The sequence below is a fragment of the Ostrinia nubilalis genome, chromosome 5 (assembly GCF_963855985.1).
Source record: "Ostrinia nubilalis chromosome 5, ilOstNubi1.1, whole genome shotgun sequence".
Taxonomy (NCBI): Eukaryota; Metazoa; Arthropoda; class Insecta; order Lepidoptera; family Crambidae; genus Ostrinia; species Ostrinia nubilalis.
The window spans coordinates 8,824,450-8,850,222 of NC_087092.1; the positions used below are offsets into that span (position 1 = coordinate 8,824,450).

The window sequence follows — 25,773 nt, forward strand, 5'->3', positions numbered from 1 at the left end:
CTGTACAATCCGTCATACATTTAAAATGTCTTTTTTTACACAGTCACTAGTGAAGACGTTTGATGTAAACTCGCACTAAGCCCACAGGCGCATTAACTGAAATGAGCGTAAAATTTTCATTCATAGAATTCGGAGAGCGAGAACGAGAGCGTTAGATCGGAGCCGCACTCGTTCGTGAACCACTACGCGAACGTGAACGACACGCTGCGCCAGTCGTGGAAGCGGCAGCGGCCCGTGCGCAACTACTCCAGCTACACGGACAGCGAGCCCGAGGGCAGCGCCGTCATGAGCCTCAACGGCGGCCAGATCGTCATGAACAACATGGCGCGGTCCCGCGCGCCGCTGCCCGGCTTCTCCTCCTTCGTATGACACGAGCCGCCCGCGCCCGTCGCGGCGCCGCTGCAAGCCGTGCACATGTAGCTTAAACACTGCCCTGTCTAAAGTCCGGTCGCCGAGCAGATAGAATTTCGTCCAATGACCCCAAGCTACCTATCATTATCATCTCAGCCATAGGACGTCCACTGCTGAACATAGGCCTCCCCCAATGCTTTCCATGTTACCCGGTTGGTAGCGGCCTGCGTCCAGCGCTTTCCTGCTACCTTTATGATGTCGTCGGTCCACCTTGTGGGTGGACGTCCTACGTTTACCGGTACGCGGCCTCCACTCCAGAACCTTGCTGCCCCATCGGCCGTCAGTTCTGCGTACTATGTGCCCTGCCCATTGCCACTTCACTCATCGCTCGCGTGTAATTATATTGCTGTCGCTCTGGCACACTCACTGCGGCCGCCCATCGCACAGTCGCGACAGCAATATAATTAAGTGCGAGTGATAAGGATGGCAAGCTTGGGGTCATTCGACGAAATTCTATCTGCTCGGCGACCGGACTTAACATATTTTGTACATACTAGGACTTAATTGGGGCGATTCGAGTTTGAACTACGACTCAAACGAAACCGAAAGTGTCTCTTTTTCGCTTTAGTCGATACAAACGAGACTGAAGCTAAAAATACAATTATCTTGTAAACATTAAATAGATTGAGCATGAAATTTTATCTATTCCTCTTCTATTTTATCTAAAGAAAAAGGATAGCCATTGGTTTCGTTTAGTGAATGGTTCCATAGTAATCGCCAACACTGCCCATCTTATTCATTATCTATTTTTGTACATATTAGCGTAGATTAGCAATTTAGGAAAGGCAGCTAGCGTAAAAATCTTAGTAGCCATTATAAACGAAGATCGTTGGATGTAACTACAAGATCATTTTATTCGTTGTACTACGACCAATTAAAGTAATTATGATGTTACTATGATACGAGATCTCGTTACATTATTAATGATAGTGTCATTGCATATGGTGAGCCATAATAATAATAAAGTATATTTAAAAATACAAAAATAATATTCCCTTCTTGATAAGCAAGCAATTGTAGCATAATTAATTGTATTGATTTGTAGTTAATGAGGCCTCTAATAATTTAAACTTCCTCATGTATCATTCATCAACTATACAAACCAGGGAAAACAATTAAAATTTTCTTGAATTTTATTAAGATATGTATAGGAAGTTGTAAGAAATACATTTCATTGGTGCTGCCATATTAACCATTTTGGTAAAATATTGTTTTAATGATAGTGATTACATAAATCATAGATTTATGTACCTGCATTAATGTGATGATATTATATTATGTATGCTGTTAAGTTTATTGCAGTAAAATACAAAAATATAGTGATATAAATGGTTCACGGCTTTATAATTTTATAATATACAAAGCAAATTTTGAAGCCTTACAATCATAATCGCCGACAACATTGAAAATAGTTGCGGCAACTCTTTTATGTAATTTATTATATTCATCTTGAAAGTTTTACTGATGATAGTGTTCAAATAAATCCGTGATTTAATTTCTATATGCATAATTTTGATCATACATAGGTGGCATATGGTACATAGGCATCAAAACTGCTGGTTATTGTAGAAAAGAGCTCTATAACTGATAGCATTTACAAACTTGCGATCTCTAAACCACAAAAGCCGGACTCTGTGCTTCATTTGGCCGGACACTTAACCCTAAAAGCCGGACATGTAACGGGGGGGGGGGGGGACAATTGGTGTGAGTACTATCATCATCGGTTGCCCAACATCATGATGCGTGCGCTTCATATTATTCTGTGGCTCGACTTTCGCCTGGCACGGCAGCCAAATAAAAAAGCCGGACAAGCCAATATTTGGCCGGACAAGACCGTAAAATAGTAAAAAGCCAAACATGTCCGGCTTAACGTAAAATTTTTTTGAGTTCCGTAACAAATAACCTTTACTATGTAATGTTTCTTTGCAGTTCGTTCATCATTTGTGCGATCGCACTTTACAGCTAAACGAAAGTCCTTGTCGATACAAAGTTGTCGAGCTAAACTGATTTTTATAAGATATTTGTGGGAGATTAATCTATTACTTTTTGCTGAAAGAACACCATTTTATAAATGTTGGATGTAATGTGAAAGTACTTATGATGACGTAATTTTTTTTATACAGGGTGTCCCAAAAACAATGGATAACCCTGTAACCATCGATAGGCCTCGCCATGATCTCCCTAACGTCCATTTTTGACCCCAGTAAAAATATCACCGATGTAGTGGAGGCTATGTATCGGAAAGCGCATCGTAGGACGTCCACCTACAAAGTGGACCGACGACCTCATAAAGGTAATCAGGAAGGTGCTGGATGCAGGCCGCTACCAAGCGGTCATTATGAAAATCATTGGGGTACAGGCCTATGTTCAGCAGTGGACGTCCTATGGCTGAAATGATGATGACGATGATGATAAAATGTTGCTTTATTAAAATTCCTACGCTAAAAATTATCCATTTGTATTTGATGCCACTATGCAGTCCTAGTTTAACTATTACGAGAAAAACTCATTTTTGCAGTTTTCATACTAGTTGCTATTCAAGTAGCCATAAGATAAAAATAATACAGAATACATAAGCTTGTGATACCTTTTCAGAATCTCAATTAACCAAAGAAGTTTTTAAGGTAATGGGCACGATGGTCTTCCTACATTTTTTTTACACGATGGCTGATCAAAAGTGCAAGACAATGAATTAATTTTTCCTTCTTCTCTGCAATTTCTTAAAATTTTCATACTTTTAAACTAGTTTGTTGAACTTTAATCTTTTCTTTTGATAGCCCAACTATCCCTTGTGATAAGGAAAAAAACTAGATTGAAAAGTATCCTCATTTGTAGAAATGGCATGAGGAAAAGTAATCGCAGGTGGCAATTTTCTAAAAATGCACAAAAACTTAAAAATCTTGAAAACGGTGATATTTTTACTGGGGTCAAAATTGGACGTTAGGGAGACCATGGCGAGGCCTATCGATGGTTACAGGGTTATCCATTGTTTTTGGGACACCCTGTATGTAATTTGGGACCTATTTTGAGGAACGACGAAACAATAAAAACTACTCAAGAATATAAATAATGACCAATATATTATAGTAATTGTTAGACACGATACTATTATTATCATATCGATTGATGAATAAATAGTATATTGTGTTCGGTGAACGTAATGTACCCATATCACAGCTGAAGCCACTGACCAATATTTAATGTTTTTGAATTGTAACTATTACAAAACTTAAATATTGGTATAGCTTAAAAAACTCCACAGTTGTAAGCATTTTCATAAAAAAAGAATAAGGAAACGTTAATAAAGACTATCAAGTAGTTTTATTTTAGATAGATAATTATTTAATTTAGGTTTTATTTATAAGACTACTTTTCGCAGCTTTTTAATTATTTTATAAAATAACGTATTATTATAAAATATGCAATTGACTGATAGTTTTAGATTTTAATCATGTTTGTTATTGTAAATATTCTTTTTATATATAAGGCAGCTGCATTTACTAGCGAGATTGAATTTGGCACAACTTTAAAAATCTGTGATCTATGATGTTATTTTATATAACTTGTAACTGAACTCGAAATATCTTCTACATATTCCACCAAAATTTTACATCTAATCACTTATTAGAATATTTAACATTTAGACAAAATACTCTATAAACAGCTCAGTTAATTTCCCATAAAATAGATTTTGATTGGGATACAGAATTTTTGATTATGTACTTTTATGTATTTTCTAATCCACCTGTATTTCTGCTATTATAAGATAAAGATAGAATGAAATAATTAAAAATTATCCTGAATTTTATGCTAGTGATAGATGATTGTTATACGAAATACGAATATACAATCCTTACACTGAAAAACTATCATTAATGGACTATTCATATACCTACTTACTTAAAAAAACTTTACAAATTTTAATTGTAAACATAGATTCCTCAATAATAATTCCATTATGAAAGTTATTAGGAATAGAAATAATAGACTCGTATAATAAGCGTCATAGACAAGGTTTAAGAACACAACTGTATTTTATACCATTTTCTAGAGAGACTTCCTTGGCACGGCTGGATATTGAATAAATTAATTCTCGCCACATCATTTATGTGATAATGTGGTTAGAAGTACCTTTGCATAAAAACAGGCAGAGAAATCCAGTCATTTTTATACTACCTAATAAAAACAATATTATAATTTCTTTAGGCCACATGGTCATAACTATTTTAAAAATTACGAAAACAATGCAAACAAATTGAATGTTACGGCTTCAGAGGTTTATCTCAATTTGAATGTGTAATCCAAACAAAACTGAAAAACTGTTTTTTTACAGGTGCCATTGTTGTAGACTATTTGGATTTTTGTAGAATAAAATAGCCAAATACTATTAGGTCTAACCAAAACTATGTACATACACTTTTTAATTTGTTACATAAATAATAATATTGGCACCTTATAGTTTATGGGTATACTATGTAAAATGAACCTCTGTAGACAATATATGGAAGATATTGTGTATATGAGACTTTTATTTGCATTTATTAACCTAAAAACCTATTAATATTGAGTTCTGTATTCATGAAAACTGAATTTATTGCATAGATATAAGTGTATCCCTGCAATACATAAAATTTAAAAGTACCTATGTAAGTGTAGGGCTTAAAAAATACAAAATTATAGTTTATTTAACTTTATTTTCAGACTTACATACATATAGCTTTTCACACTTATCAAACCAATCCTTTGGCACAGATTTAGGCCGACTTCGTAACTGCTTGATAACATTATAGACAGCTATATCAACGATAGAAAGTTGTCCATTACAAATCCAGCCCTTTGATTGAGCAAATATTTTTAGTATAATAGCTTCTTTGTTCTTCTCTGGTGTTTTCTCAAGCAAATGGCAGAGATCCAATAATCCCTCCATATTATAATCTTTATAGTCATAAGGAAGAACAGTTGGATACACTAGACACAGGTACCTTAGTATATTAACATTGCCTATAATTGGGACTGCAAGTGTAGATAACTTCAATTCAGGATCAGCTGAAACTAAAAAAAACTTTATTAGAATCAATATATTATAATAATAATATGAATATGCACATTGCACTTAAGTTACAAGTAACATGCAGAATGAATGGATAAGAATATAAGATATCTTACCAGACTTAAATATCAGCCTCAAATTAATTTTTGAAGAATCAGTTGCACTTTTTAAGTTCTTCACAAATGCCTTTATCTTTGCAACTTTTTCATTAGGTACTGAAGAATGAATATGCCAACTTAAACTAGCAACAGTTGGAGAGTCCTTTAGAAAAACATTCAAATACCATGGCAGACTGTCTGGGTTGATATTCAACACCACTTCTTCTGGCATAGGAATCTGAAATAGAAGCAAGGAAGTATGAAACTTAAATTTTATATTAAATTGTTCAATATACAGGCTGAAATTTTGTAATGCAACCTGTAGGGAAAGTACTCTTAATACTGTAAATAGAAAATTTTACTCAAAACTGCATTCAAGGATTTTCGAAAATAACCTTGCCACAACCTGAGAATCGAACCGACTACAATGTGTTAAAAATTACAGGATCAAATCTCTAACAAACTTGATAAATTAAATGAAAGGTAAAAGGACGAAATCTTGAGTTTTTCAGGAAATAGCTGACTGCTGTTCTTTAAAAAAATAAAGTAATGATTCTTTTTAGTAAAATTTTCTATACAGTTTTTATAGTATGTTCCCTGCAGGAGGCATTACGAAATTCTACCCTGTATACTGCCTCTTTCAAGGGAATAAAATTATTAAGATAACTTACAACCTGAGCTCCAGTTTTAGCATGAGCTGGTGTATCTGTGAATGTGCATATTGAACTAATAGTCTTTATTCTTTCATAAAGGACATCCAGTTTCTTCAAAAGGACATCTTGTCGATGTTCCAACTCAGTCATTTTTATATTAGGTGCCTGTAAATTAATCACATGGTTAAGCCTATATTTTGTAATGTCGCTGAGATAAAAGAAAATGAAGTAGCATAAAATATGAAAGCTGTTTAATCAACTGCATGGATGTAAAATAATATAAATATTCTTGGACATTTTACACTGCGCCGCTAGCCCCAAACTAAGCAAAGCTTGTGCTATGGGTACTAGACAACGGATAAAGATAATACAAATATAGTACTTAAAATTATAAATATAGGTGAAATAAACCTTAAGAAGTTTGATAACCTGGTCACTGATATTGATATCGATTTCGCTCGTCCGCAAAGCTTCGTTTGGATTTTTTACATGGTACATACACTTCGGTAACTCTATTACTTCATCGTGTGAAATTATTTTCTTCATACGATACATCATTATCGTGAATACGTGTTGATGAGTATGCACACTATTGAAATGAAAAGGGTACCATGCAATAATTTAACAAAATATTATGCAATAGTATTAACTAAAAATAGATAAATCCGAACACTTACCTCGAAGGAAAACTATTTTTCAAATCGGAAAAATCCTATTTTAGTAGAGCCGCAGGTGCCGCAGACTCATGGATTTTTTTATCATTGAATGAATGAATGAATGAATGGATAGGTGGTGTAGTGACAGCAGCACTGACAGTTGACTTTTTTTTTGTTAAAAGCCTCATTGGCTATCGATAATGGAACAGTTATCCACTAATATTACACCAATTTCGGAATGCAAATCAACGCTATGCGAGAAATTGATCGAACAGAAGCGCGAGCACGCACACTAAAAAGGGCCTGTCTTCTCCAACAACATCAATCCTCGATGCTGAGTAATCGGGATCGTGACTGTCGTGACCCATAGACCACTTTTATGACAGACATCACTACATTGCAGAATAGCCAACATGAAGATGTGAGAACAAGAACCATATCCGTATCCGATATTATACGAAGTATATAAACTTCATAGTTTTATAAGGAAAAAATAATGTAATCCTTGATAATTATATCTCTATGAAATGAATATTGAGTTTAAAAAGTCTTATACTTTATTTAGAAATAACAATACAAATTAAAGGAAGTTCAACTGATTGGTACTACAACACAAAATGGCTGCCGCCCCGTAGAACCAAGTGACTTTTCAGTGTGATTATTTTACCTTTCAGCGATAGCTTCAGATATTCTTGAATAAAGTATGCTGTGATTTTGTCTTACTGTAAAATAATGTTATTTTGGTTTGCACTTGCAAGTGGCTTATCGGTTTCAGCCTTTATGATTGATAGTATAAAAATTCAATAATTACAAGGTATGAAACAACATGGCGGATTGAATCAACCAATGAGAAGCCAGCATCTAAGCGTTTTAGAATTGCATGTACTCACATTTCGCGTCATTTCATTTTTGGTGCCTTCTTTCTTTTGATAAAATTCAGTGCCTAATTTCTTATCAGTGATTGGATTTGTTTAGTTATAATTAGCGTGTGAAACGTACAGACTCCTTCGATATATGGTTGTGTTTCGTTCAGTGTCTCAACTAGCGTCGATAACCGCTGGGAACATGACTGCGTTGGATTTAGGATGAACTGAAATGCAATTCAATCGTTTTGTTTTTGTAAACAAGACTATGTTTTTGTGGTACACGTGCGAATCGGTATATAATTGACAGTTGTTCTTGATGATGTCGGGTAGGGGGACGAAGAAACGCGGGAGGCCCCCGAAATCGGGAACTTTTGAAAAGAATAGAAAATTTCAATATCATTTGTTGAAAAAACCGAAATATTTGCAAAATCAAAATGTGGGATCTGCATCAGTAGTAAGTACACCATCAGCTTCGAGAGCGTCATCGCCGCAAGGAAGCGATATAAGCAAACGAAGTACAAGAAAACTACGAGGTGGGAAAACTCACAAAAGTAAGCGAGGCGGTTTGTCTAGTGCATACTCGCGCCGAGGATATAATCCTCAAGCTGCAGATTACCACGAGTCTGAATACCATTATGGGTCTGACTTCGGAGACGACAGCGACAAGTCAGAACCCGAAGAAGATCGCGGAAGTGAGAGTTCTGAAGAAAGTGCTGGAGATGGTGCAGCCAGTGACAGTGATTTTTCAGTCAGCAGTTTTAGTACGTCTGGAGGTACTCCAAGAAAGGTTGTCTCTAATGCCTTACGTGCTCCTAGTCCTGATCCATTATGGCTTCAGGAAGAACGACAGATTCCCCGATTGGAAATTCCATCTTCCTCAGATGATTTGATCATCCCTCAAACTTTAGTGCTACAAGTAGTTAGCATATATGAAGTGCTTCGGCACTTTAGACATCTTGTGAGATTGTCTCCATTTCGGATTGAAGATCTATGTGCAGCTATAAGTTGTGAAGATCAGAGCAATTTGCTAATTGAAGTTCATATAATGCTCTTGAAAGCTTTATTGAGAGAAGAGGATGCCCAACAGACACATTTCGGTCCCTTGGACCATAAAGATAGTGTTAACATAACTTTATTTTTATTGGATGTTATGACATGGCCTGAGGTCCTTAGGATTTATGTTGAAAGTGACAAGTCATTTGACCAGAAAGTTGTTAAAATTGTAAATTCCTGTGAATATCCTTTTACATCTGTAGAAGATAGAGTGGTGGTGCTGCAATTCTTGTGCAATCAATTTCTAATTACCAACCCAGTTCGAGATGATCTTCTAAGTGAAGGTAAGCGGATACATACAATATTATTTATTACTGTTTGTGATAATGTGAGCTATAGAGCTATGTTTTGTACACTTGTCTAGTAGGTAGCTGGAGTATCAAACTTGATGCAATATCGACTATTAAATACTATTTAATATATGTATAAGACCATTTATAGCACTTTATTGTTGGTTGTAAGCCTTTCATAAACTGTAGGATTAATTTGACAAAAAGTATAATATAATTATATTACTAACCCTGAGTTGCTCCATTTTACATTAACTATCACATACATAAAAAATCTTATGCTGAGTTGCATCACCTTAACTATAACTGTGGGTCTAGACTAGTGGCACTTTTTGATGTAATTGAAAATCTAATCTGTTGAAACTGTCCTAAAAACTGACACATTGTGCAACTTGTTAACACTGCAGTACACGCGCCCCTTTTTTTACACGAATACACGCGCGGCCTACTCTGGTAAGCCAATTTAAAATCACTGTAAATCAGTTTATAAGCAATTTATGAAAAGAATTACTATGTAAATGGTAAAAGTGTTTATTATAGTTATTTTATAATCAAAGTTTTTTTATATAACTATTTGGGATCAAACATTATAAACAGATTTAAAAGTTGTAAATTTTTTGGACCAAAATTGCACTTTGAGACCAATTTTAACAAAAAAAAATTTACTGAATAAATATGATTAGTTTTTTATCTGTCATAGTATTCATGACTTTCTACTGCCTGGTACACGGTGTAAATCCATTTGTTACAAGTCTTTCATGATTTTTTTGTCGAGTGATTTCGGGCTTTTGACTAGACCCGCAGTTTTGACGGCCAATTTTAGAAAAGTGCGCAGACTAACGACCCAAGCTTTACTGGCTTACTGACAAATTTAGTATACGAGGCTTTCTTGGAATGCCAGCTCTCTGGCGCAAGTTTTCAAAAAGTTATAGCGTAAAATGTTACCCTGGTCTACTATAGTAGTCCGCGCGTGTACTCTAGTGTTAAGGGAGGCTGGTGTTTTTGTACAGACTTTGCTGGTGTTTTTGTTGTTGACTTGACATTTTTTATAATTAAAGTAAGATGGTGCAACCCAGGGTAAGTGTTGCTAAGTTTAGTACACCAGCTTACTGAGATTTTATTTATTTTTGTTTAGGAAAAAGTATTTTAGCCCCCTTATTAATAAAAAGTTACACTAGGGATGAACACTGGATTAAAATGACATTTCCATACTAAATGACAATTTTAACGGAGTTCAACTAGGGTGTAACTTTTGTTAATAAGGGAATAGATGAAGTCCTTCCCAAAGTACTACTACTTTCCCCTCATAAGTACCTAGTTCCCAAAATGAGTTACACAAGCAAAATATTCCTCACCATAGTGAATTTACTTCAATTTACCTAGATTATTTATAAATTAAGCAAGTTGAATACTGTTCCTGAGTCAATGTTATTATAATAATATTACACAAATACACCTGCTAATGTTATCCTGAAGGACCTTTGCCGACAGTAATCCTCTAGTAATTTTATTCAGAAAGTCTATTTTCTAAAACTAATCCCATTAAAGTTGCATAGACATGTATGTATTTATGCTCTATAATTCGCACTTCAATTAGTCTATCGCATGTTCGCGGTGCGCACTCGTTTTGCTGTATTCTATAACGCGTATACAACCTTTTTTTATTTAACCGATCGCTTAAAAAAAGCGTGTTAAAAACGAACCTATTTACATTTAAATGTACAATAAAATAATGAAACGTATGCCGCCGGCCCTAGGTGTCAGAGGGGAATGATATGAGTGCCAATCAAATTCCACCCTTTCCTTTTATATAAACCAGACAGTGAGCAGATTAGTTTCACCCTTTTGCTAACATGTTTATCAATGTCAGACATAACATAAATGTAGGTATTGTGCATAGGTGCCCTTTTTCACGTTTAATTGTGCTACATGTAATTCATATTTTTTATTTGCTTTGTGATGTCCTATTAATTTTTGTTTCATATTATTATATTGCAGTTCCTATTCATTATGACGATCACTGTCGGGTATGTCATCGTCTTGGAGATTTACTATGTTGTGAAACTTGCCCTGCGGTATACCACCTGGAGTGTGTTGATCCACCATTGGTAAACGTCCCATCCGAAGATTGGCAGTGTGCGCTTTGTAAACAACATAAAACTGTTGGCGTCACTGACTGTCTACCTGATGCTGAGAAACAAGGTTTATTATGCCGACACGAGCATCTTGGTTTCGATAGACATGGGCGCAAGTACTGGTTTATTGCGCGTCGAATATTCGTGTAAGTAATAATAATTTTAAAATGTTTTTAACTGTAAGCTGATATTTTTTGGTTTCTCCCACCAGTGACACCACGGTAGATGTAGTATCTGTACGTTTGTAATTACGTAATTATATTTTGTATACCAATATTTTCTTTCTCTTGTTATAGGGAATCTGAAAACGGCGAAGTCTGGTATTACACTACGCCACAGCAGTTAGAGGAGCTTTTAAATATTTTAGATGCTGATGAAATGGAAACTCCATTAGTAAGAGAGCTATTAGAAATGAAACAAGAAATAGTAAGACAGATGGATATAACAGAACGCCTGACAAATCAATCGAAAGGTAACCGTAAGTCTTATTTAGAAGTAGAAAATAATAATATCTTAAAACAAAGAAGACTTCGAGAAAGAGAAAAACAAAATGATCCATCAATAGGTTTAAAAATTGATGATGATAAAATTGATAATGATTCATCCCCTATGCCCGATGGAGATGTAATGAATGAAGTAACCATTTCTACTGAGGACCCACAAGATGATGACGACACTGAAATAGATGATGAAGATGATAACATTAAAAGAGTACGGAAAAATAAATCGGCGACATATAAAAAGAATGATGAAGGTAAGTGAATTATTCGGATAATTTTATTAATTTTTATTAACTTATAATAACTATGATTCGTTATTCATTCAGTCATTAATAATTTTTAATTAATTTAATATATTTTTCAGTAACAGAAAGAGTGACACGTCTGAAATCAAATCAAATATCTAATGGAACTTACTTATTCAAATTGGGTAACGAAAATACGTTTAAAAATTATATAAACCAGTACAGCAGCAACCCTTTAGCATTGAATAAGCCTCAAAGAAACGAAGAAAGGGATAAAAAACGGTATATGTCCCATAAATTTTCTTTATCATCTGGACAAGAATTCAAATGGATTGGTTTACTAAATGGTATGCTTCTTTTTATTTTCTTTTGTTATTTCTTTTAGAATTTTAGATGAATTATTAATTTTTAACTTAATTTCAGCTACAAAACCATTATTGGTAGCAACTCTAAGGCAGACATTATTACAATTAGAGTCAAATATAGTGGTGCAATTTATGCATCCAAATTGGTCTTTGCTCCGGAAGCCCTGGGTGCAAGCTGTACAACTGTGTCAAGCTCCGCGAGATTTTTCAAGAGCTTTATGTGTACTTCAGGTATGTTGTTATTTAATGTTGTATTTTTGAAATTAATTATTTCTCATTCCTCATAATATCAATAATTCATAATGTATCAAGGTTTACAATACATTAACTTTAAAATATTTTGGTAATTTTCAGGCATGTATTAAAAGTGTAGTGTGGGTCCCAGCTTGGCATGAACAACTGGGTCATGTAAGACTCATCCGAACGACCGCTGCAGATCGCGAGGAACGCAAAAAGCTAGATAAAAGAGAAAAGAAGGAAAGAGATGAAGAAGAAGAGAGATATAGAACGGCTTATAATTTCGTGAAATATTCCTTAGGACTTCGCCATCAGGTAAATTATTAACAAAATCAACAAGGTTTTCTTAACTTTTTTGTCTCTTGTTTGTTTAGATCGTGACTATTATCATATTTTTTTTGTTGTTTATTTTCATTATAACATTTCAGGCATGGAAACAAAAGGGTGAAGAATACAGAATCCATGGGCAATGGGGGTGGTTGTGGAATTCTACCACAAGGAAGTTTAAAAAACAAAATACCAATGTGAAACTAAGCCTTATGAGTGGTCCTGCCAAAATAGCAGTTAGAGTTCGAGAAGGAAATGTGATAAAAGTGTTAGCTGTTGAGCCCAACACATATGAATATTTAATTTCTGATAATAAAAGCTCTGAAAAAGATGTATCAGAAAAACGTAAGTAGTCAATAAAATATTATTAAGTTATGCACCCAGACCTATATTTTTACTTAAAATCAATAAAAGTCAGTTTTAAGTTATCTAAGTCACTTTGTATATTATTTTATTCTTTTTAGTGCCTCCATCTATGCGCAATTTAATTATTGAAAAAGAAGATGATGACTTTGAAGAAATAGATGTTGAAAAGGCGTTGAGTTCCTCAATAAGAAGATATTATCCTAAAATAGCTAGGAAATCGAAGCTGGATGATTTTCTTACACGACGGACATATTTGAAATTTATGGAAGAAAAGAAAATTTCTAACTTGTTGACCAAAGTAAAAAAAGAAGATTCAGATATCAAAAATGAAGAAGACAAAAATATTGATGTCGAAAATGATGAGCCTGATGCGGACATGTCTTCGGTCTGCGACATTAGTAATGATAAAAAGCCTCCTAGCGATGCTACATCCAAGACCGTAGATGCACTCAGAGAGCAATATCAAAAATTGGCACTGTTGACTAAACATTACAAGTGCTATTCTTCCAGTTGTAATAAAGTGGATCCATCAGCCTTGCTGCAAAGCTCGGGTATAAAAGTAAATTGTTACTCACCTTTATGTATAAAAAAGACAAAACTTTTAAGTGAACTTTTGATCATAATCAAAAGTGGTACTACCAATTCGACTGGACTGATCAATACTAAAGAGAACAATAAAATGTCAATACTGGAACAATGTCTGTTAGGAAAAAGTGCTACATCCGCGACCAATTCAGAGGAAAATATATTGTCCGACTTATTATCAGCAGTGGCATGTGCACAGGAATGTGATAATAAAAACACAGACTGTTTCGTCAAAAGAAAATTGAGTGGAGAGTGTGATGTGACAGTGAAGGCAGAGAAAGATGAAGAGTCTTTAGGCATTTTAAAATCTGAAAGTACATTGGAAGAATCTGCAGTTCCAGCTGTAGGAAATGAAATGGACATAGACATTACATCCAGTAACAATGAAGACAATGAAGTTGAAATAGGTCCATTGAAGGAATTAACTGATGGAGATCAACAATCCGACAACACCCTTGTTGACGTTGAGTCTGAGAAAACTCGACCTCCAATACCAAAATTGAAAATCACAAGAGGAAGATCTTCCAAATCTTCAAATAATGCAGCTAATGTTACAAATACTGGAGAAACCAAGGATCCATCATATAAATGTTCACTGACGTCAGCTAAAAATGAGAATAAAGCCAAATATCGTGCCACTGTCAATAGACGATTTGGGCTTCTAAGGCCAAAAAGGGATGACAAGTCTATAAAAGAAGAAAAAACAGAAAGTGGCTTGGTACGAATTTATTCAACAGAAAGTCCTTGCGGTAAAGTGTATCTTAAAAGAGTTCAAACATCTGCTGTAGAAAAGAAAAAGAAGAGAACTCCCGTAAAGTATCCACTTTGTTCCACATTCCATACACGTAGTAAGGCGAAAACTATTATGGTTTTACCGCATCATGAGCTAAAACGTCTTTGTAGGCAAGCAGGACACAATGCCGTAACTGGTTTCAGTCATAACGCCAAGCCGAACCAAGCAGTTTGGCCATATCCTTGTGCGCGACCTCTGTTTAAAACTTGCTGGCTGTACCGCACCGTAAACCTGCAGTGGCTAGCGAGTGCCGCATTACAACTGCGTATAATGTTTGCATGTTTACGGTGGGACGATATGGCTGCTAAACCAACCACCGCTGACGGAAAACATCAATTGACTACAGATACTGAAATAGTGTCTTTGGAGCTGCTGAAACATCGTCATATTGGTCAGTTTTCTGAGAGAACGCAATATTTGCGAAGGCGTGTAGTTATACCTCTGGAATTGCCCAAGACGGTACGCGAAGTCACGTCAATTCGAAGCGGATTGAGGAAACGGAAACGAGCAGAATCTCCTCAAAATACAGAACCACAGGTGAGCTGAACTCATAATTATCGTTATTTTCAGATTTAGTGAAATAGTTCATTAATTATAAACTAAATCAGTGTTTTTCAACCTTTTTCATGACACGACCCCCCTAGTATGAAAAAATATTGGTACGAATACTTCAATCCATAAAACATTTTAATGCATTTGCATAATTAGATTTCGGATAAATCTGTCTTTATAACTAATGATTTTTTACTGAGGTAGTTTTTACGACCTCTCGCGATCCCCCTATAGAGGCTTCGGTCGGGTCGCGACCCCAAAACACTGAACTAAATTATTCAGTCGATAGGCAGTAGTCGGCAGGCACTATAGTGGAGGAGGCCCATAGTCCAGCAGTGGACTGTAAAGGGCTGTTGATAATGATGATGACACTAATTGCGAGCTAGGCAGGTAAAGTCCACTGACACGCTTCATCGGCAGGTGTCAGAGGAATGGGTGGACGAGGACAAGCTGGAGCTGTGGGAGGTGCGGCAGTACGGCGAGCGCACGGAGCGCGCCACGCCCGTCACGCGCACGTCCACCGGCAAGCTGCCCGCGCGCGCCGCCGCCGACCTCAAGGACAAGATGGAGCAGCAGCTGCGCGAGCAGCGCGCCGCGCACCAGCAGAAGCGCGCGCAGGAGGTGGCGCAAGGTTCGATGTGCACTCGATATTATTATTGTTTTTACTTCTAAAGATGCATAATGTATTACATTTATTTTTTACTTCTAAAATTGCTTTATTGTAATTACATTCAATCAATTTTAACGGAACTGCGATATTCTGAGTGCTGTGCTATTTTGGGGTCGTTTAATCCTTCAAGCTCCGCGAATCTAGACACAATAGATAATCAATTGTTATGACATTAATTAATGCCGTCTGGGACTCAATCGGTTAATTGACCACGTCCGCTAGAAACTTTCGAAGGAAAGGAGACGTATGAATTGTGGACTCCTTTGATGACGTGAATTTTAATATCTACTTTTTTATTCCTACAGATAAATCTAAACCGGCCACACCTAATCAAAATTCAGGAAAGAGCACGCTGACCTCCCTCTTGACCACCAATTCTAACACACCTACGGGCCAAAAAACGGTCATCGGAACTCGAAGAATTATTATGACCAAAGGGGCCGACGGTTCAACGAGAGTCATAACGCAACCCATGGTCAACAAGTCCAACGCTGACAACGCGGTGGCTAAAACTCCCGGAGCTCCGCAGAAGGACGGGCCGCAGAAAGTTCAAATAATTCGGGCTCCCGACGGAAAAATCACCGTCCGGGGCCTGTTAGCGGGGCAGCAGCTCATTCAAATGGCCGACGGGAGGCTGCACGTCGTCATGGCCGGTCAGCAGGGCATCACCGGTCAACTGGTGGCGGCGTCGCCCGCCGCGAAAACGATAGAGTCCGTCAACGAGAAAGACGACCGAGGTCAAAACAAGGCCGCGAACGACGACGGCAAACCGGCCTCGCCCCGGGTGACGGCCCCGCCCGCGCAACAGATCGTACTCCAGGGCAACCGTCAGATCGTAGTGCAGCCGTCGTCGCAGGTGGTGATGCAGCAGCCGCAGCAGGTGGTCGTGCAGTCGCCGCAGCAGGTGGTGGTGCAGGCGGGCTCGCGGCCGGCGCTGCAGCCGCGCATGCCGGCGCTGCAGACGGTGCTGGTGCAGGGCCAGATCCTGCAGCGCCAGCCCGCGCCCGCGCCGCGCGCCGCCCCGCGCCCGCCGCCGCGCCCCCGCGCCGCCTCCACGCAGCAGATCGTCGTCAACAACCCGGCGCTCGTGCAGCAGATCGCCGCCGGGAAGATTCAGCTGGCGACCGTCAACGGGCAGCAGGTGTTGATTCGGCCGACCGGCAACAATCAGGCGCAGATCGTCGCGCACATCGGCCAGAGCGCGCCCGCCGCGGCCGCTCCCGCCGTGGCGATGCCGAGGCCGGAGCCGCCCGCCCCTCCGCAGCCTCCACAGCCTCAACCGCAGCAGGAGCAGCAGTTGACCGAAGATGAAATCGTTGAAAAACGCCTTCTGGTCGGTCAACCCCCTGGCACTGTCATTAAAACTGTCACAGCTCAGGTAATTGGAAAACTTAATTATCTTTGTTTATTATAATGTTAGGCTTGTGTACTTTTATCAGTGTTAAGATGATAAACTTTCAACAGGTAATGCAAACCAGCAGCGGGCCCAGTATCGTCCTTCAAGGACTGCACGGGTATTCTCTAACGCCTCAACAGTTGGCACTTGTACAACACCAAGTAAAGCAACAGCTTCTTAAAGGTTGGTAAAAAATGTTATTTTTGCTCTTTGTTGATAAAAAGCAGATATTGCACGCGCTGAGGCTACACATAAACAGTCGCCGCCAATAACTGCTTGCAAAAATATCAAATCTAATACAGGCAGGGTTCGAAATTATCAAGATCAGACGCTTCATGATAATAATCAGATAATTATCAACATTATAAGACACATTTATCATATTGTTTTAAATAAGAAATGTTACTTTATGTTTTTAGTTGCTGATTGTTGTCAAGTTATCCATCGCTAGTCGCATAAAGGTTGGAAAATAGATAAATATTTTGACGCTAGGTAACTAGTGATCATTGTGGAGCTAAATAGATAGGTTTTATAACTGTTGATTAACTTCGAATACAGTTCATTTTCACGAGCGCATTTTTTTGTTATTATCAACCGATAATTATCCACTTGTTATTATCACGATAATTATCTTTATCCTTTCGAACCCTGAATATATGACTAAATTTCAGATACATATTGTATTGGAATTTGGAAACTATTTCCATGCCATCCTACTTAATATTAAAAATGCGAAAGTTTGTGTGGATGTCTGGATGTTTGTTACTCTTTCACGCAAAAACTACTGAACGGATTTTGATGAAACTTCACAGTATTATTGTTTATAACCCAGAATAACATATAGGCTATAATTTATGACGATCTGTGACAAACGAAATTTCACGAGAGTGAAGCCGCGGGCAAAAGCTATCTTCAATAAATTAACTCCTAAAGTTATGAATCGGTATTGTAAACAACGTGTAACTTACATTTACTGTTGATTTTGGAGCGAAAGATGTATGGACGCACAACGATGTCTTTTGCAGCACAAGAATCGACCGGCAAGCAAGGAATGCTGGGCCCCAGGAAAATGTATTTGGCGGTCCAGCCCGCGCCCGCCGCGCCGCCGCTGCTCGCGCCCGTCGCGCCGCAGCCGCTGCAGCCCATGCCGGTGCCCCAGCAGGTAATATATTACTACTAGCTTGCCGACCCACTTTCCATATAATATTATAATTATCTCAGATTGTAAAATGTCTTTCCTAATGTCCTATTATTTACTTTATCGATATAGATCGGAAAGGGGAAATGATTTTTGTAAAATAAAAAAATGTTATTTGCTAAATTGCTCCATACAGTTGAGTTTCATTTACGATAACGCGTAACGTGGAACACAAATCAGTGTGCCTTCCGTAAATTATAAACTGAAAAGCCTGATCGACAAAAACATTACTTATGTAATGAATTAAAGACTGCTATATTTTTACACTTATTTCCGAGTATAATATTACAGTGTTAAGTCGTCTAATTAGCGCGCGAGCGTTGAACGTTACTTGATTTTACGTCACAACAAACGCACATTAAAGGTCATTTCTCCTTTATATTTAGGGACAAGAATTTACACATAGATAGCAATGTTAGTTTATATCTAGGTAGAATTTAGAGGGTACTAGACACCGATTGTATTTTATTTTATAACACAAAATTGTGATATTACCAATATTATTGATTATTCATCATTTCCGTATAAAAGTAAAGATATTTTCCTAGTATATTCAATAAGACTAGTGGTGTCACGTACCCTTCATTGTACACGTTAGTAGAATAGAGACCATAAAGGATTATCTATATTCTACAAACTATTAGGTACATAATACTTTACACACCATAGTGCCGGGAACCGAACCGCGCCTTATAGACGCTTCTGGTATCCTTCCGTTTGGCCAAATTACTTTTCGCCAAATTTCACTTCGCAAACAACTTATCGCCAAAGTTTCATTTCCCAAATGAACTTTTAGCAACTGTACTTTTCGCAACTGATTCATTTGGTCAAATTATCATTTGGCCAAATTTTACTTGGCAAATGTTTATATAGCAAATGTTTTATGTTGCCAAATATTATATCCCAAATAATTTGTTTGGTCAAATTGACACTTCACATACTTACCCACCGTTACCCACAAATCAAAGCATAAGGCACATGATCATGGTTTTCACAATAATTTTATGTAAAACATTGCAGAAAATAGTATGGTTGCAAAAAGTAGGTATTGCAGAAAATAGTAGGTTAGGTTAGGTTAGAACAGTGACCCTTAATGCGCGAAGGCGAGCGAAGCGTGCCGCGGCAGCGGCCGCCGAGCGCTAGAATCACCTCTATTGTTAATGAATCATTTGGAAATTTCGATACAAAGAATGAAATAAGGAAATTAATGTAGAACAAATTTTATATTAACTCCCCACTAAACAAAATAATAACCATAAGCTAATTTGTATACCATTCTATGCACCAATCAAATTATTTTGTAAATAGTTTATCGTGAAATATTTTTGCCTAATGAAACATTTGGCAAACCATACTTTGCCAAACAATAATTTGCTAAACAATAATATGCCAAAAAAAACATTTGCGAATTAAAAGTTTGCAATAAGTTGCTTTGCCAAATGAGAATTTGCCAAATGAAAATTTGCGAAACGTTGTTTGCGATGTGATAATTTGGGAAACGTTTTTTGGCCAAACATTAGTAATCCAGACGCTTCTGTAATAAACACCATTGCAGCATAACGCTGGTGGGTGACAACCAACCAAGGGCTTTTTCGACCTATGGTCCCGCACTATCGTGTTTACAACTAAAGTAACTATGATTAGCTGGCTAATCTGCAGTATTTATGTTATTATTTTATGTAAGAATCAATGATTTACCAGCTAATTTAAAGATGTCAAGATTCCTTCTAGGTATGCAAGTACTCTTTATTTTATGATCGTTTGTTCTCAATCCTTTTGATTAAAGTAAAATGATACGCTTCTACATGATCGTTCCTTTTAGTCAAACCGACGCTGTATAATATCTCCGTTTTTAACTGACTTCAAAATAGGTGAAATTCAGTTACGAAACAGATCACTCTATTATCATAGATGAAACTATTTACGGTAACCTAAATTCGTGAAAATATTATTTTGTGAATAAATTCATTACCACTCTAGCTTTGATAATAAATCCATAAATTAGATTTTAAAAAGACAAAAAAGCATATCATTTATCTTTACAAAAGGATTATTACTCGGTCTGATAGTTATAAAAATTGGATAGAATAATATTTGCGCAAAACTGCAAATATACACCTGTAGTGCAAAATAACTATAACGTCATTAAAATTAATTTAGTTAAATATTTAAATAATGTAAATTAAACCAAAGATTAAGTACTTGTGTAAATTATTTAGAACATAATAGTGTGTATTAATGTGACTTTCATACAATATTGGTTTATTTATTTATACTAAATACGTAAGTAATAAAAGTAACAGTAAATAAGCATAACTATTGGCACACGGGCTATGTTTTTATAACATATTGGGAAGATTATTTTCTAAAGTGAAACCTAGAGGCTTCTTTAAATAATTTTATTCATTATAATGTTTTAAATAATTAGCATTTCAATCAAATAGCGCCTATAATACACGCATTTTGTATATGACATAATATATATTAATTATTTAGTTCCTAATATTTTTTAATTAATGCTTTAAGTGGTTTTTTTCCTTATAAATGGTGATATATTTTGTATATTACTTTCAGCTAATTGAATGATGATGTCACTTAACTTTCACTGTTTCGAGTAAATAAGTGATCTATATGATTTATTTCTATTCAATTAATAAAATCTATATGTCTTCCTTATTCAAAGCCGTGGAAGTTACTAGGATTTAACCCTTACTGGCCTGTAACTAAATTCAATATGTTATGTGTAGCATTATGGTATTTGTAGAATCGTCCATTTTACATATTGACTTAATATTTAGCCATAGGGTATGTAACGAATCCAAATTTAAAGAAAAAATAATAGCTGACACTTTTACTTAAAAGACAAGGTACCTCTTATTTATTTCAGGTATTCTTTAAGGAACTTTTGAAGGAACCGAGAAACTCGTACAATTTTGTAAAATGGGTGCTTTTACAAAGACTTGATATTTAGCTTAAAATATAGTTTTAATGGTCAAATTTACTTACTTTTTGACTACCGATACATAAATTGCTCATACACCACCTGTTAACAACTGTGTAACTGTTTATAACAAACTAAAGCGTCGTAACTCGTAATTTATAATTGAATCGTGCAATATAAACTAGAATAAAAAAATATTATCAATATTGACTTTTATTTCACCATTCCTGTTTATTTATGTAATTTTATTTTCATTTCATATTTTTCTTACAAACGTTTTGTGGGGGTGTATGGGCAATTATTTCTCTTAAATAATATAAGTATGAGGACAAAATAATGTAATAATTACGTACATAATTATTCAGTACATAAGAATATCGTATATGTTATGTCACCACCTACATACTGATATATTCCCACAAACGATTATCTTCTCATTTTCATTTTTGTTTTTTTTTTTACTCTTATTTTGACTTATTTTTAGTTTTCATTGAATTTAATTATTACATTATAAGCGTCATATAAAGGATCGGTATAGTAAGTAAATGCGGAACATAATCCAGAACATTTATTTTGACACATTGGGTGTCTCTTTTTCTATTTTAGGACGTTAGTGATGAAGATCAAAGCAAACGACAGCCTCTTTTGAACGGTGAAGAAAATGTCGCCGAAGCGGCTAGTCATAAAGAGGCCACCCCGTCTAAACCTGAAGATATTAAGGAAAATAACACTAAAACCGATATCGTGAATTCCAATCAGGAAGGAGTTCAAAGTAACAAGTTCGTACTCACGCCTGACTACATACAGCAAAGTACGTATGAAAAAACAAATTATTTTCATTCGTTAACTTTTATACACGTGTTCACGTTCATCTCTCTCAATTTCAGCCATCAAAAGCGTACTGAAACAGGACAATCTGAATCCTGAAATAGAAGAGAAGCTTCTGCAACAGCTCCGATACCACGAGAAACGCAACAAACCCGAACAGGTCGAGAAAGAGCCTCGGGCCGTGGCCGTCGTGGCCCGCTCGCCGTCGCCGCCGCCGCGCCGCCGCCCCACCTCCTCCCGCAACGACGACGACGACGAGTGGGTGGACAGCAGCCCGCGCAAGCGAGGCCGCGCGCGCCCGCCCACGCCGCCGCCGCCGCCGCGCCCGCCGCCGCGCGCCGCGCCGCCGCCGCCCAGCGCGCCGCCGCCCGCGCCCGCGCCGCCGCCCGCCGCCGCGCCGCCGCCGCCCGTCTCCGCGCAGGAGGAACGCCGTCGTGCCGTTTCCACTCACTCTAGATTACAAATGTTACTCTTCAAACACAAAGAAATGCTCAAGAAAGATATCATTAAGAAAAGAGGACTTCTCGAAAAAGAACTTGGTGTTGAAATTCAGGTAGTATTTTCACCTATTAGTATAGTGTTACCGTTAGTGGTAGTGTTGTATTCGCTTTGCGGAATATTGTTATGTGTGATTGATTATTGTTCTAGTGACTGAAGTGTAACTGAATTGTAACGATGACACCGATAAGATAAATTTATTTTTTAGCTCGATGTATTTTTGTAATGTTTACAGCAAAATTTTTGTGGAAGATACAATTAGACGTTTTCAGAAATCAACATTTTTGCAGTTGTAATCTGTTGAATATCGAGATTCAACTATAGTAATGTACAGTCTGAATGACAAAAATTTTGTATAATGCGATAGAAGCAATTTATCCCAGTGTAGTATTATAATTTGTTACAGATGTACTAGTAAACTAACCATTTTCAGCCATGCCAATTTATTGGATTTCTACAGTTCAATACAGTAGTAAAATACCAAGCACAATATTTCCACGACGATTACAATAAATGAAAGCACATTCATATCTGAAAATGTGACACATTGAAACCAATTAATGGAATGCTGAAATCTACAAGATTATTTTTTATATTAATACTATGTAATTATAATTAAAACGATATTTACATTTGTAAAACATCAGATTATATAGAAGTGTATGGGGAACTCTGCACGCGACTTTAACTAATACTTAGCAGGCTTTTCAATTACATATTGGTCTGCTTCTATTACAGAAAGAGTTATCGGCTGAACTAGCTCTTCGAACTCGAGCCGAGAGGAGTAAACAAGAAGAAGTGCGCACGGGTAAGCGGCGCACCGCGTCCAGTAGCGCACGCGACTCCACTCCTAAAGCAAACAAACGGTCTCTGAAGAAAGAGAAACTGCTTTGTATTTGCCGTACTCCTTATGACAATACCAAGTAAGTAGATATTAGTTAGCGGTTTCAAAAGAGGATTTTCACTTTAATATTGGCGAGAAATCTGATTATCTCTTTCAATGCTCTTATAAATAATTGTACTTTTTCTTTTAGGTTTTATGTTGGTTGTGAGCATTGCAGCAACTGGTTCCACGGTGATTGTGTCGGGGTGACAGAAGAAATGAGTAAGACTATGGAAGAATACGTTTGTCCAGATTGCCGAAGAGCGGAAGAAACACAGGAATTGTATTGTCTCTGCCGGCAACCGTACGATAATTCACAGTAAGTATATTAGGAATATGAGCTGCACCTTCGATTTACATTGCGATGATAAAGTATCTATAGTTGTTTCAACCACATCATTATTTATTTCAGGTTTTACATTTGTTGTGACCGATGTCAGGACTGGTTTCATGGTCGATGCGTTGGAATTTTACAATCGGAGGCTGACAATATTGACGAATATATTTGTCCTAATTGTCAAAAAAACAATTCAGTTAATTTTGCAAATATGAAAGAACTTACACCCAAAGACTTTGAAAATCTAAAGAGGCTTGTGAAACAAATACAGCTGCATAAAAATGCGTGGCCTTTTATGGAGCCTGTCGACCCGAGAGAAGCGCCTACTTATTATAAAGTAATCAAGGAACCTATGGGTAAGAATTTTTAAATAAGATTATTTAAAGTTTATTATTTTCTTTACTGAAATTGTATCAAATGCACTAATATAATAAATGCATTCAAAATAGAGTGTGCTCTTTATACCTTCGTAGTTATTTAAAGTACAAAATAATTACAAATTTAAAGATTTTTTTATATATTATAATAAATAATTTATTTCATAATATAAAAAGGTTTACAATAATTAAAATATTGACCAAACTTCCTTTTAGGTAAAAATATACCTGTGCCAGGAAGGTGATATATTAAGTACTAATGCCAGTTATCATAATAAAATCATGTACATTTATTTGTTTTCTTTTCAGATTTACAAACAGTGGAAAGAAAAGTTAATGAACAGACTTACAGTACGTTAAGTGAATTTATTGGTGATATGACTAAAATATTTGATAATTGTCGATATTTTAACCCTAAAGACTCTGAATTCTATCGTTGTGCGGACGGTCTTGAAGCGTTTTTTGCACAAAAAATTAAATATTTTCGTGAAAAATTATTCGAATCTACTCAATGATAAGTGCCAGTGTATAGTGTCTATGTGAGAATAATTATGTGATTGAATCAAGTTTTCGGGACAATGATGATAGGAAATGAAATAGCCGAGGTTTTGTTCTAAATGATCTGTTACAACTGTAAATTGTAAACGATGTGATGAAATTTACAAAGAATTTTAATTTATGTAAAATATTACTAAGTTTCTATCTATCAAGATGTCAGACCTTAGACCATGTCAAGTATTTATTGTATTTATTACATGTTTGCATTCTTGTCCCATTTTAAGGCTGACTGTCTATCATTAGATACAGATTAAACTCCAAACAAAATAATTTATAAATGTATACTTGCAGTTTGTGAAATATTATGTTAGCTAATGTAACTTAGCGAGTTTAGTTGTTATAATAGTGCTTAGCATAAGATAAAAACTATTTGTATGTAAGTAATAAATTTTTAATATACATCTCGATGATGCTTATATACGTTTTTGTGGTAAAATATGAAGATGTGAGATGGACGCCCATGGCAGTGTGGTGCGTCGCTGCGGCCGCGATATGCCTGTTTGTTGTCGGCTTCCAACTTGCATCACCTGTGCCCTTTCTCCTAATATTGATCATCTCCGTTGTCTATTAACCCTTTAACGCACACCCTAACTTTTTTTTGAATTCGCCATATTTCTAAGTGGATATATATTCTATAGCGTTATTTATAACAACATGTATTAATAAAATTATCAGAAACTAGATATTTTACGAGAAAATACAAAAAAACTAGTGGTCAGTATACTGACCATTGACCGTTCTGCATCACTAAAATCACCAATATTCATGTGAAATCACTGGCCAGTAAACTGGACACTTATAAAAAAAACCGGTTATTTTTGTGTAAATTACATATTAAACTAAATAAAATAATTGCGTATTTAGTTATCTCTTTAATTAGGCTAAAAACATAATATTCAACAAAG

At 36.3% G+C, this 25,773-nt stretch overlaps 3 protein-coding genes across 5 annotated transcripts in view; 2 read left to right on the forward strand and 1 right to left on the reverse strand.

Moving 5' to 3' along the window:
* LOC135071830 (protein sidekick) overlaps positions 1 to 4,929 on the forward strand; it is a 43,675-nt gene extending 38,746 nt beyond the window's left edge. The window contains exon 29 of the mRNA XM_063965656.1: positions 127 to 4,929. Within this exon, the coding sequence (XP_063821726.1) occupies positions 127 to 369 (243 nt within the window). The 3' untranslated portion in view covers positions 370 to 4,929. The remainder of the gene's footprint in view (positions 1 to 126) is intronic.
* Positions 4,930 to 5,085: 156 nt separating this feature from the next.
* LOC135071832 (aminoacyl tRNA synthase complex-interacting multifunctional protein 2-like) lies at positions 5,086 to 6,988 on the reverse strand. Of its 3 annotated transcripts, none has more exons than XM_063965660.1 (5): positions 6,890 to 6,988; positions 6,624 to 6,801; positions 6,234 to 6,377; positions 5,578 to 5,797; positions 5,086 to 5,463 (listed from the first exon to the last, which is right to left on the reverse strand). In XM_063965660.1, the coding sequence occupies exons 2-5, from the start codon at positions 6,768 to 6,770 to the stop codon at positions 5,093 to 5,095; spliced, it is 882 nt and encodes a 293-aa protein (XP_063821730.1). In that variant the 5' UTR covers positions 6,771 to 6,801; positions 6,890 to 6,988; the 3' UTR covers positions 5,086 to 5,092. The 3 variants fall into 3 exon arrangements, with proteins under 3 accessions (XP_063821730.1, XP_063821731.1, XP_063821729.1); XM_063965661.1 differs by having other exon boundaries at positions 6,231 to 6,377; positions 6,642 to 6,801; positions 6,890 to 6,987; XM_063965659.1 differs by having other exon boundaries at positions 6,231 to 6,377; positions 6,890 to 6,987.
* An 88-nt stretch (positions 6,989 to 7,076) lies between these two features.
* On the forward strand, positions 7,077 to 25,284 carry LOC135071831 (nucleosome-remodeling factor subunit NURF301). Its single transcript, XM_063965658.1, has 18 exons — positions 7,077 to 9,071; positions 11,076 to 11,358; positions 11,509 to 11,966; positions 12,077 to 12,304; positions 12,381 to 12,553; positions 12,677 to 12,874; positions 12,988 to 13,231; positions 13,351 to 15,167; positions 15,603 to 15,813; positions 16,158 to 17,230; positions 17,317 to 17,431; positions 18,274 to 18,410; positions 21,994 to 22,198; positions 22,275 to 22,768; positions 23,452 to 23,636; positions 23,748 to 23,915; positions 24,009 to 24,289; positions 24,620 to 25,284. Exons 1-18 carry the CDS (start codon positions 8,051 to 8,053, stop codon positions 24,823 to 24,825), a joined length of 7,497 nt encoding a protein of 2,498 aa, XP_063821728.1. The 5' UTR covers positions 7,077 to 8,050; the 3' UTR covers positions 24,826 to 25,284.
* The last annotated feature ends 489 nt before the right edge of the window (positions 25,285 to 25,773 follow it).

Bases quoted from the DNA above. Each gene is read 5' to 3' on its own strand.
- LOC135071831 (XM_063965658.1), top strand. From the start codon at position 8,051: ATGATGTCGGGTAGGGGGACGAAGAAACGCGGGAGGCCCCCGAAATCG. The intron at 9,072-11,075 runs GTAAGCGGATAC...ATTATATTGCAG, and splicing joins AGATGATCTTCTAAGTGAAG to TTCCTATTCATTATGACGAT. The intron at 22,769-23,451 runs GTAGTATTTTCA...CTTCTATTACAG, and splicing joins AACTTGGTGTTGAAATTCAG to AAAGAGTTATCGGCTGAACT.
- LOC135071832 (XM_063965659.1), bottom strand. From the start codon at position 6,770: ATGATGTATCGTATGAAGAAAATAATTTCACACGATGAAGTAATAGAG. The intron at 6,378-6,623 runs GTTTATTTCACC...ATTAATTTACAG, and splicing joins AGGTTATCAAACTTCTTAAG to GCACCTAATATAAAAATGAC. The intron at 5,464-5,577 runs GTAAGATATCTT...AGTTTTTTTTAG, and splicing joins GAGGCTGATATTTAAGTCTG to TTTCAGCTGATCCTGAATTG.